Source organism: Calidris pugnax, unplaced genomic scaffold, assembly GCF_001431845.1.
Source record: "Calidris pugnax isolate Ruff unplaced genomic scaffold, ASM143184v1 scaffold129, whole genome shotgun sequence".
Taxonomy (NCBI): domain Eukaryota; kingdom Metazoa; phylum Chordata; class Aves; order Charadriiformes; family Scolopacidae; genus Calidris; species Calidris pugnax.
The window spans coordinates 1,400,612-1,412,983 of NW_015090856.1; the positions used below are offsets into that span (position 1 = coordinate 1,400,612).

The following is a 12,372-nucleotide window of genomic DNA, read 5'->3' on the forward strand; positions in this document are numbered from 1 at the left end:
CATCCACTTGATTGCCTACTTAGAAATTATAAAAATGTACTGTATTTTAAAACTGCAGTCATAAGACAGCAGTTCCCATCTGAATGATAATGAAACACGCTCCAAGGTTATGCTGGGACTTTGCTGGCGCTGTTAGAGATCAGTTCAAAGCTACCAGAGAAAAAAATATATTGCGCTAATAAGTGTTCCTCATTTATAAGTTCCCCTTCAGGAGTAATTAAATGTGACTTCCTTTTTTTTTTTTTTTTTTTTTCCTTCAGGCAGACTAGAATATGCAGTTCTAAACTAAACCCAACCCGAAACTTTTTCTACCCAATACAGTTGTTCCTTCTTTCTTGGGTGGGAGGGGGTGTGGTGCCTTAGGGTTGGAGTTGTCTGCCTGTAATCTCTCTTGGAGTGCTTTCTTTAGCAAAATGTAATAATTAAAAAAAACTTCTTCACTGAATTAAGTGATGAAGCAAACATGGGTCTGTAGCAATGGGGCAAGTGGTACCATTTTTTGTTATAAGATTGTCCTCTTATACCCTGCTACAAGGTACAAAATGAGGAGTTTTTGAATGTCTGATGCAATTTCTAAGAAATTCGTAGAAATGCTGCAGTCTTGAAGGTGCATTAAAAGTAGTGTGAGTGTTTGGTGGGGATGGACCCTACAGTGATCCTCTAATCGTGATGATTTAGGGTGATGCATTTGACAGAGAAAGTTTGTTTTAAAATAACAGTCTGAGCGATGCAGCAGAGCTTTAGGGGTGTTCTGGGGTCCTTTTGTATAAAGATGGTTTGATGAAACATCGGTGAAGTTCTGGTATGTGGGAGCGTGTGTTTATAACGACAGAGAAGTTGAAGATGGGAAACCACAGTAAAAAGTTGGATACGTATGAGGTGGCTCCACTGGCTAGTTTGTGTCACTGTCACAGAATTTAATATTAAATGTTAACATTTTCTCAGTCACCCTTCATTCTATAACGCTGAATATATATATACCTTTTTTTAAAATTTTTTTTTCTCTTATTTTGAACATGACTTAGTCCAGAGCAGCCTTTTCACCAGTTTGTTGACATGTGCTTAAAAGTTTCTGGATCCAATCCTGGAAGCTGTTCAGTGATAGTTTTGTCCTTATGTCAAGTCTGCTTATTTAATAAAGGTCTTGTGAGGGAATGTTAATTAAACAGTACGTGGTTTAAGCTGTAGTTAAAACATCCAGAATTGGAAAGTATTACATGGAAGGAATACCAAGTTCTTAGGCTGTATTTAGCAGGTCTGTACACCTCCTTCCTTCTAGTTTTGTGCTAATCTGATTTTCCTTACTGGCAGCATCTGTCAGATGACGATGCTTCAGACAAAGTCACATGGAAACACACCTTATTTATTGCTTACCATATAAATTATTGTTCTCTACACCTCTTAATTAAGGGTGATGCTGTGGAATAGGAAGCACATGTACCAGCTGTTAAGTTACTGACAAAACGAGTTCTCCATAAACTACTTTCACTTGCGTTGCGTGTCCATACGCTTCGTTAGCTGCTGTTGCAAGTTTTATTTTCGTAGGCCCAGATTAAGCTCTCAGTGTTTGGATTCAAAGAAATGAAGAGTTGATAACCTGTGTAATGGGAAAGCAGAGGAAAATGTTGTACTGTTACCTGCCTGGCCTTGTCACATTTTTGTCTGTGCCCGTTTTGCAGATTTTTAAGAAATAATTTATTATAATACTGAGCTTGAGGGTGGGTGCATGGTACAGATACATGTATGTGGATATATGAGTATTTCTGAGAAGTGTGCTGGTGGGGGTTAGGTAAGAGGAGGTGAGAGAGTGCTTGTTACTGATTTCCACTCTCAATATTTCTGAAATAGTTTAGCAGCAGTGCACATTGAGAGCTGAGTAACAATACAGATAAAAATTTCTTAGGGTGATTCTGTCAGGACAGAGTTTCCTTTGGAAATCCTTGGTTTCTAAATTTGGTAATAAAACACAGTTGCAGAGGTTGTTGGTATCTGCTTTTTTTCTCCTCCACCCGTTCCAGTGTATTTTTTTCCAGTCTGGATTATTCTTGAGGAGCTGATCTCCTCCATTGACGAATAATTATCTCCAGCAATATTATTGGCTAATTCTACAAAATGTAATATATTCCTGCATACTAAGCATTAACTTTGATTCACTGTAATAGTTTTGGTTAACATTAGCTAAGAGTGTGGTACTCCAGTAAAGATACAGTTGGATCTGTAATTCCTTAAAAATCAGAAAGATGGTAAAGTATGCGGAAGTCTGGATATATAAAGATGCTGGAGAAGCCTGTTTGGACCCTATGAAATAGATACACCAAACACAAGAATGATTTCAGGTTATAATGAATAATCCTTAGATTTAAAAGTAAAAATTAAGGTATTAGAATTTTTTTTTATATATATGTTGATTGGTAGGTCTGTAATAAGTGCATTACAAGAGTGAGTGGCTGCAAACAGATGGTAAATGAGTGTCTGGTTTTCTATCTTCCTTTGTAGCTTTTAAAAAAATATTTTAAAATCTATTAGATAAAGGCTTCTTTTTTTTTTTTTCTGATTTTAGTTGTAAAAAACGATAAATGTGTTGAAATTACTGTTTCCCAAGTCATGGTCACAGATGGCACTAAGCAATGAGTAGCCAACAACTAAACTTTGATATCATTACAGGCACAGGATCTTATGAATTATTAATGGAGGACTGTAATTGTACCTTCTTGTAGCAGTGTTCTCTTAGGGTAACCCTAATCTACAGTAGGAGCAAAAGTATGTTCTAATTCGATCAGATGGTCGTTCTGTTTAATTTAGTAATGAGCCAGTGCCCGTTCTAAAATTAAAGCTTCATTTCATTGATGCTTTTGTTATCTAAAAGTTGGGGTGCTGGGAAACACAATACTTGTAAAATTGTGGAGATTGTCATCCTCTGGTAACTTTGCAGCCAAATGCCATTTTCTGTATTTTCCAGAGCCACAGTCCATTTTAATGGTTATGATGATGTCTGTTCTCTACAGGATGCAGTGGGAGGTGCATCCGAAGTGATGAAACTCTTTTAAAAACATCTGCAATTTTTTAATGAACTAACTTTTTCCTCCTTGTTGACTCCTCTAGACTTCAGTAGCTTAGATTCTATTTGTTTATAGCTTCGTGTTTATTCATATGCTGAAAGTTGCTTTCCATTTAGATTGTGATAAGGCTGCTTCTGCTCCATTCAAATAATGCTGAGAACTTACAGATGGGATTTCTAGTGGTTTTGGGGAAGGATGGCTATTTAAAGTTTGGGTTTTATTGTTTGGGTGGGGTTTTTTGGGGGTGGTGTTTTTTTTTTGCACTTCTGCAAAATTGCTGTCTAGCCAGCTGTTTATCTTCTATTTGTGCTGATTATTTGTGGAAGTGAAATACTTCACATTTGTCCTTATTTCATCTTGTTTGTTTTGGACCATCTCTCCAGTTTGTCACAAATGATTTAAGAACTTTGGTATCGTTCTCCAACTTGTTTTTGTCTCTTCTCAGCATGGTGTTAATCTCATTTTGTGAAGAACTGAACTTTATTAAGGTTATCTCTATTGCATTTTTTTTTTTTGGTTGGCTTTGACAGGTTGTTTTTTTTCTGTTATAATTTAGAGTATTCCACTTTTATTTGTTCAATATATGTGTCACCTCAGGAGAGTACAGATTTTCCTGAGGCTTGATTCCCTGGCAAATATTTAAAGCAGTTCTTCTTTAGTATCTAAAATAAATTTATTTTATCTTATATATGACTGGAGATGTGAATCTGTGCTGGTCTTGAAAAAAGATCCACACCCTGGCTGTGTTTAAGGGATGTTTAGATGTGGTACTGAGGGATATGGTGTAGGGGAGGACTTTGTAGAGTAGGGTAGATGGTTGGACTCAATGATCCCAAGGGTCTCTTCCAACCTGAATGATTCTATGATTCTATAAAACTTTGTATTGAGCCTTTTCTAAATCTGGGAACAAGCGTTTAATTCTGGTCATTTTTCCTACCAGTATCCTTTGTATTGAGCCTTTTCTAAATCTGGGAACATGCGTGTTTTAATTCTGGTCATTTTTCCTACCAGTATCTTCTGATTTCCTTGAAAAACTTCTCAATTGCCCAGATCCTTTAGAGAAGTGTTTATCAAAGTGTGTAAACTCCATGGTTAATACTTAAAATTACTTTTCTAATACTGGTATTTTAATTCTCTCTCCTCCCTGTCCCCTTTCTCCTGGTGTTTTTCCACAGGAATTGAATTTCTCTCTCACTGAGGTTCCTTCACTTCCATTATGGAGATGAATCGAGAAAAACTGTGTCCCAGTAAGGCTGATGGGAGCTCGGATTCTGCTTATCATTGCTCAACGTGTCATGATGATGAGGAGTGGAGCAATACCAGCCGGGGGAGGGCGAAGTCACGAAGCTTGTCTGCTTCACCAGCCCTGGGAAGCACCAAAGAATTCCGGTATGGCTCTTGGTTCTTCTTATTATTGCTACCTTTAAGAAAAATGAAAACAAAAAATTAAGTTGTATAGATTTTATTTCTTTTCCCCTCTTTTTGTATAACCATAGTCTTGCAGTTGTGACAATTGATGATGAACAGAATTAAAAATAGCGTTTTGTGGAAATAAATAGAGAGGGAGGTGATCAGTGAACCATCCTCTTCTGGTCCATGCTGTGAAAAGATGGTGATTTTTCTGAAGTAGCCACATAGGTGGCCATCTCTAAACTGACGTTCATGTGAATGGGTTTTAAAGACAGACTGCACATAAAATTACTATCTGTGGTGTCATGTATTGAAATTATTTCTTAGTAAGAAAGTTAGATAACAAAGTATGGGTGTGTTTCCAGCTAGAAGTTCTTAAAGTACAAAAACTTTGAAGGTTATTGTTTTAAGAAGATAAAGATAAACTATTAATTTTCGAATTTGAGTAACCTACTGTGTCCCAGTACCTGACTTCCAGTGTCTTAGGGTATATTTGAACTTCGAATATTATGATACTTGATTTGAACTTTGAATATTATGATATTTGTCGTATTTCAACCTATATTAAGATGTTTTAAGTACCTTCCAGAAATAAAATCCAAATGCATCTGTAGTGAGCTATGTTAATAGGTCACAAGAAAGGAAGAGTTTTATGCTTGGTTCCAGATCTTTAATTAGTAGGCAGAACTTTACCTCTTGCTCAACAAGGTGCTTTTAAGGGATTCTTAAAATGCACTTCTAAAGGTGGAGTCCAAAGTGGAGGCAGGAGGTTAAAGGAGGGGGATAGAGTAAGAGCAGATCTCTAATCCAAGTGGGCTGGCTGTCAGAGGGGGTCTCTGCAGGGCTCATAGGCTCAAAAAGCAATCAATCAACAGTAGAGACACTTCTACAAGCTTTTACAGATGCTCTAGTGCTGTGTATTAAACCCCTGTAGGAGTATTTAGGTTTTGTGGCAACGTGGGGCAGCCCAAAGTAAGCTTGTGCTCGCCGATGGTTTCACAGCAGGGAGAAACGCCCATTTTTCCTTGGAGCCAAATTTGTAATCTAGTTGCAATGCTCTTGTCATGTGGACAGCCTGGACAGGACTTCTGATTTTGTGATCTTTGGACCCACTGTCAATAGCGAAGAGCGTGCTGCGGTAGCAGTGGGTCTTGAACTTGGGGGAAGCGTAGCAGGACGTGCTTTTTGACGTTGTGACCCTCTGTAAGAGCACAGACAGACTCACGGAGGAGTTTCTCAGCAGCTGAAATTCTGGTCCAGTCCCTGCTTTGCTGGTAGGAACGCTCTCACGAGGCTGAAGATGGCAGGGGGAAGCTTTATGGTGACGGGAAGGATAATTAAAGCCTTTATCTGAAGAGGCTAAAAGGTTAGGAAAATACTTGCTTTGCATATTTAGTTCAGAAAGTCAGCGTACTTTAATGCTTTTGGAAAATGTTCAGAGGGCTGCTCTCTGCCGGTGCTCTTCCAGCTGCTGGGTGGTGTGTCATAGTCAACACCTAAGACCTTATGTAAAAACCATGCTGTAAAACTGGTGGCTTTTTCCTTCTCCCCTTAAACCTTAAGAATATAGATTTCAATCAGCTTGTGTGAAAGACCATGTGGTCCAAATTTTTGTGTATTATTAACTTCTAGCTAAATAATTGCTTTTTCTTTTTCAAACTAGAAGTGATTTTTGTAGACCCTGCCCATTGTGGGTTTGAATTAGGGTCATTGTTTGCAAGATATTTTTCTTTTCATCAAGATTCTTTGCATTCATTCACTGTCTGTCTTCAATTTAGTGCAAAATTGTCCCAAGGCATTTTTGGGAATGTCAGAAAGTGATCTCAGGCTTGCTCTATGGTAATTCAGATTGAAGTAGTTGCCCATCTGCTTTCAGCTAGCAAGTATATTTTCCTAAAATATATGTAATTTCCCTTGCATTGCATTTCCTTGAAATTCTGTTCACTCAAACATTTTACCTTCTTTTGATTGAACAGTGCCTAGATTGAGTACTAATAAAACCAGGTCAAATCTTAACAAAAATGTATATCAATTATGAATTAGAGCTTGCAGAGAAAACTTTGTTTGAATGTTGTGAAGGTGAGCTGTGGATGGGAAGAAGCAGAGGTGATGTTGCCAGGGTGGGATTTAACTGCCCCAATATCGAGTGTAATTGTTCACAAGTGGATAGAGAGTTATCATTTCTTAACACGTATCGGTGCACGCACACAATCTCTAATTAGTCAGTCCTTGCTCGTTTTGTTGTTTTAATATAAATAAGGTAAACTTCATAAAACACTTAGTAATAATCTTATCTGACTGGGTTAGTCGTGCCTGGACTTACAAATGGAAAAAAAATGTTTGAAAAACAAATACCATTTCTGTGTGTTCAATGTAGGAAATCAAATACTCATTTTCATAATTGGAACTGAGATCTTACACAAGCCTATTTTCTTAGACGTGGAATAAATAAGATGTTGCTGTTATTCCTTAATTGTATTTTTTTAACCCGCCATCTGGTTTTGATTTTTATTAGATTTCTGAGGTTTTTTTGAGTATTAAGAGTGAATCATCGGGCTGGTCTGAGCTACTTTATAATAGCCACAATAGGAGGCAGCGCAGTAATGATCTATTGCTTGGCAGTAACAAATTAGTTACCAGTTCCTGTGTTGATTGAATTAAGCACAGGAAAGGCATATTTCCCGTTCTTTTTAATGGACTAATTCTAATGGCATTTACATAATGTTTCAAGAGTTACGTAACTGGGGTAAATTTTACTCCCATTTGCAGATTTGCTGGAGGAGGTGGGAGGGAAGGAGGAGACAGAACGGTTCTGACTTGGTCCAGATAATCTCATCCTAGAGCTGGGAGTAATCCTGTCCTGGGTGGGATTTAAGTTTGAGGATAAATTACTTTTCAGAGCACCTGTTTGTTTGAAGACAAAGAGCATATTAGCTCTTATTAGATAAATAAATGAAAAAAAAAACAGTATTCTTTTTCATATCTATTCAAACAGCATTTTTTCTGCCTCTTGGTTGTCTCTACCTGCCTTAATCTCAGCCTGGGATGTCTTTTATGCATTTTCACAGAGATTAAATTACCTAATGGGTACTCCTCTTCTTAAATGACTGAATTATTACCCCAGCCTTTCTCAGCAGTAAAAGCACAGACATTTTTCAGTCTTCAGTAATTTCAGTCAATAGTGATTCCTTGTTTGTCAATTTCTGTATTACCTTAATGCCTAGAAAAAAATGGTTTTGGTTAGTAAGAGTTCTGCTTAAACAGCAAAGTCAAAATCCTGGATTCTCTTTGTTTATGAGTGGTGGAAAGAAAAGGGAACTGTTTTGCAAGTAATCTCTAAAAGACAAATGTGGGTGCTGGAGGTGGGGGGAAACAGACTGAAAAACTAAGGAGCCCTAACCTGGTATGTAATGAGGTGACCTAAGGCCTGGTGCTGCAGAGAGATACCTCCACAGATATTACAATCGAAGGATTTGCATTTTATGAATTTATTAAATCCAACCTTTCTTGGCAAAAGCCTGCTCTGGCTGAGATGGCACTGCACCACCTCCAGCTGAGTCTTAGAAGTGTCCCCTGGGGAGAATTTTCCAGTAACTGACTGATCTCACTGTGGAAGATTTTCCTCGTGTCCAATTGGAATCTCCCCTGGGGTAACTCAAACCATCACCCCACGTCTTTTCCATGGGACCCCTTGTGCAAAGGGAGTCTCCTGCTTTGTAGCCACCCTGGAAATTCACAGAACTGACCTGAGTAAACTTGACCACCTCGTCTTTGAGGCTGTGAGGCTTCCTTTGTGCAAAGTGAAGATGAAATGAATACAAGAAGACTATGTGCCTGGTACTAATGATTTAGGAAGTGATTACTCAGTATGTAAAGGAGATAAACTGCCAGCAAGGCTCTGATTGAAAGGAGAAGTACAGGAGTTAAGTTTTAGATTTGAGATGTGATAGGTAATTCGTGTAAAACCACGTTGGCTGGTCAACCACAAGTGTACGTTTAAGAAATGTACTTCACCCAGTATTGCCTAGTGCAGATTTTTCAGTGAAGTGGTTTTGGTGGTTGGGGAGCTAATTATACCCGGTTTGTCATCACATTTCTTTTTCTTACTGTTTATTTTTCTATCTATATCTCTAGGAGAACACGCTCCTTGCACGGACCATGCCCAGTGACCACATTTGGACCAAAGGCCTGTATGCTGCAAAATCCTAAAACGATTATGTAAGTACTCGTCAACTGAAGGGGATTATTTTATTCTGTGTGGAAGATGTTTGCTTTTCTACCATTCACCCCCACATCAGCATTGTTTGTATTTTCCCTTATATTCAGAGTTTTTCATGTTGCTCGATTGCCAGTCTGGGGGGTCTGCCTTGCCAAAATTGCCCTGCTGTTTTTATCACACCTTGACCAGTTAAAAAGTCAGTCTGGGAGGAGAACGGGCTGTATTTGCTGCGTTCTCAGCTGAAACCCCACTCTGTGTGTGAGCGTGAGCTGGGTGTTGGAAAGTATAATATGGGTTTGAATGTCATTGGGTTTTTTTCTCCCAAGGTATGTTAGGACATAATCGGTGCTTTTCAGTGTGAATTTGTAGTGGCTTTGCTGGTTGGAATACTTCCTGCAGGGTAACAAACATAAAAGGAAGTTAATTTTAGTAGTTTTACATTACTGATTCATGTGGTGTTCTTAGGCCCACTATCTACTAGGTTTTTCACAGGTCAGTATAGGCATTTTGGAAGAAAAACAGAACCATTTCACACTCCCAAGGTACGATAGGACATAATCGGTACTTTTTGGTGTGAATTTGTAGTGGCTTTGTTGGTTGGAATACTTCCTGCAGGGTAATAAACATAAAAGGAGTTCATTTTAGTAGTTTTACATTACTGATTCACGTGGTGTTCTTAGGCCCACTAGCTACTAGGTTTTTCACAGGTCAGTATATCCATTTTGGAAGAAAAACAGAACCATTTCACATAAAAATGCAGCAGGGCATGTGAATGGTATTAAGTACTGAAGTTTTGTTTAGACATGTTTTGCATAATCTGTAATCCCTGGTTTGATGTCAACAATGGCAACTATAATAAACAGTTTCCAACATAATGGGCAGTAAACTCCCTGTGTATTAAACACCCTGATTGCAAACTAATACGGAGCAGCTACTGGTAGCGCTTTGTTTATTCCACCAACTTGAAATACATGAAGAATGGTCTTTCTGAATGATAGAGGAACACAAATTTGTCTGGACAACACAAGGAGAGAAGGATAAATTGTTCTGTGAAACCTGAGGGAAGCCTTCTCCCTCTCTTGGTGCTGTGCATTTGAGTAGTTAGTTTGAATTTCCTTATTTGATCTATGGAACTTTCAGTGTATGAACCTTGAGTAGGAAGTTTGAATTTCCGTATTTGATCTATGGAACTTTCAGTGTATGAATATCATTAAGGCAAGTTTGCTTTTAGACTCTGCTGATAAATTTAATGTGTTGGTTTCTGGTCAACAGGCATATAAAGATTTTCCTTTTATAGGTTGGGTGCTATGAAAGTTGTTTTTTTTTTTACACTATGTATTATATACTTAATAAATGTTGTCTGTGGTCAAACGAGGAATATCAGGGTTTTTCAGACCACCAAGTGAGTGGTCCCTGTTTTTCTCCTTTTAAAACATTTTATTCCATTGCTCTTTCAGTTAAAGGTATTTAAGTATTTATTTCCCTGAATCTTTGCTCGAGGACTAGCAATGTTCCTGAGAGCAGGTTGGCTGCATCCAAACTTTTCCTGGGAAGGTGTGGTGGGAATCTTGCAGTGTAGAGTAACTCTGAACTTCCTCATTCTTCCTGCCCGGGCTGGAGTTGGAGCCTGGAGAGTGGCAGCTCCTGAAGTGCCCAGCCACTGGTGTTTACCCACCTGGGCAGGAACACGCTCCACCCCAGGGGCTGGCCGGGCTGGTAGGATATAAGGAGGGTGTCAGGATCAGAGGATCCTGTCAGGATCAGGCTGCAGGCACCGCGCAGCACACGCCGCTTCCCGGGGAAAAGTCTGCTTGTGCCGTGTTCCAACGAGCTGGGGAGTAAAGGTGCTCTCGGGTCACTGAAGGAAAGGACTGTTTGAAGGCCAGATTGTAAATGACTGTTCTTACTCTATGTAAGGCTTTGGCTGTGGCTTTTAAAGAACAGAGCAAAACCTTTTTTGTTTGGGTTTTTCTTCTCTACGGTCACTAATATGGTTAAACTCTCTTCACTGGAGAGTGTTTCTTAACAGAAAATTTTAGGTTTTATGTACAGGCAGAAGTTAGAGAAGGTCTTGATGTCTCAGTGTTGGTGATTGCGTAGAAAAACCTGCTTTAGGTCAGATGAGCAGAGGAACTGAGTGACTTCAGTGAAAAAAGAAACAGGTGCTTGTGTTTTGAGGAGAAGGGAGGTCAAATACCTGTTTTTGAACTTGAAATGGGATTTTTCTTATGAAATCTTGCCTCTGGAGATCTCTAACAAACATTTTCTGCAGGATTTTTCTGAAAGCCTCATGACTTTTTATTGAGACTGACTGAAATACTTAACGGGGGGAATAAAAAAATTCAGAGAAAAATGTTTTCTTTTGAGATAGCAAGTTATTAATAAGTGATAAAAGCCTCAGCCATTTTTCTTGGAGCTGTTGCACTTGCTTGACCCCTGGGAAGAACCATGAAGATCTTAAAGCATGTTGTGAATAATCTTTCATTTAATAGACCGGCGTGGAACTGGTGAGTACAGCTGGAACAGACGGACTGGCTTTTGGTTGAGTGAGATCTGTTAGTTGTAGCTTTATTTAAGTGAAAAGCAGTGCTTCAGCCTTTAATTCTTTGCTGCCTTTAGAAGAGTCTGATCATCTTGGAATGGTTTTGGGGTGGTTTCTCTACATGGTTTTTTTTTTCCTTTTAACAGTATTGAGATCTGAGGAATTTAATTTTAATCACCATTTGTATTGGAACTAGCATATAAAACTGCAGCTTCAGCTCCCTTGCAACTCCTGGGCAGCAATAAACACAGAAATGCAACTCCTTCTGGTTTATTTACTTTATTTTCAGTTTAGCTAGTGGTTGGTTGGTCAAGTCAGAGGAAGCTTTCCAAATTCATAATCTTCTCAGATTCATGGTGATATTTTGAGACCAAGAAAGGGATCTTCAGAAGGCCTTTACCCTGTGCCAGGGGCTTGGACTTGGCTCTCTCCAGAGGTGCCTTTCGTCTTCCCTGCTCCATGATTTCAGGGCTGTAAAATGATGAGTTGAACCAGATGAGCCATAAGGTGATGTTGGAAGCCTGTGCATGGCACTGAGTGTAACAGCACATTGGGGTTCTGTGCTTTGGAGCAGTGTTTAGAGACAGACTGCACTGTTTGTTAGTAAACATTACTGCTATTAGACTGCTTTATTAATCTGTAGATTTTGCTGTGTTTATATGTAGGATATAGGCATTTTGGAAAGTAAGATGAACAGGTTATTCCACCTCCAGCAGCAGCATCTGTTTTATTTTAACCCTTGAAGCTCTAAATCCAAATCTCTTTGTAAGTTTGGCTTGTTCAGCATTTATGCTAATCTGCTTTGCTTTGCAGATTATATGTGCACCATATGGAAAAGCATGAGATGCTTGGTATATGCAAATTACAGCGGGGAAATTAGGAAGTTTAGAAGTAGATACAAAAGAAGCAAAATACAGCTGGGTATTCCTAAATCGACTAAATAGACGTTCTGTTACTGAACACTCATGAGAGCTGCAAAATTGTTTGTGTACATATATTTAATTCTTGAGGTTCTCAAGTCTTGAAATGCTGTCCTGACAATAGGCAGACAGTAGTTTTAAAATACTTTTTTAAGGTAGAGGTTTTTTTTTAATTTAAAGTAGTAGTTGTGCTGCCTGGAACAGAAGGGTATAGGCACCTCT

The 12,372-nt window shown here is 38.7% G+C and overlaps 1 protein-coding gene across 3 annotated transcripts in view; it reads left to right on the top strand.

Annotated features, from left to right (window-relative positions):
- Nucleotides 1-12,372, top strand: part of NADK (NAD kinase) — a 32,964-nt gene that overhangs the window by 12,790 nt on the left and 7,802 nt on the right. For 2 of the 3 annotated variants that reach the window (XM_014943931.1, XM_014943930.1), the window contains exons 2-3: nucleotides 4,235-4,448; nucleotides 8,604-8,687. In XM_014943931.1, coding sequence (XP_014799417.1) covers nucleotides 4,276-4,448; nucleotides 8,604-8,687 — 257 coding nt within the window. In that variant the 5' untranslated portion in view covers nucleotides 4,235-4,275. Of the gene's footprint in view, nucleotides 1-4,234; nucleotides 4,449-8,603; nucleotides 8,688-10,451; nucleotides 11,196-12,372 lie in introns of those variants that run through there. The other variant, XM_014943932.1, reaches the window with a different exon arrangement.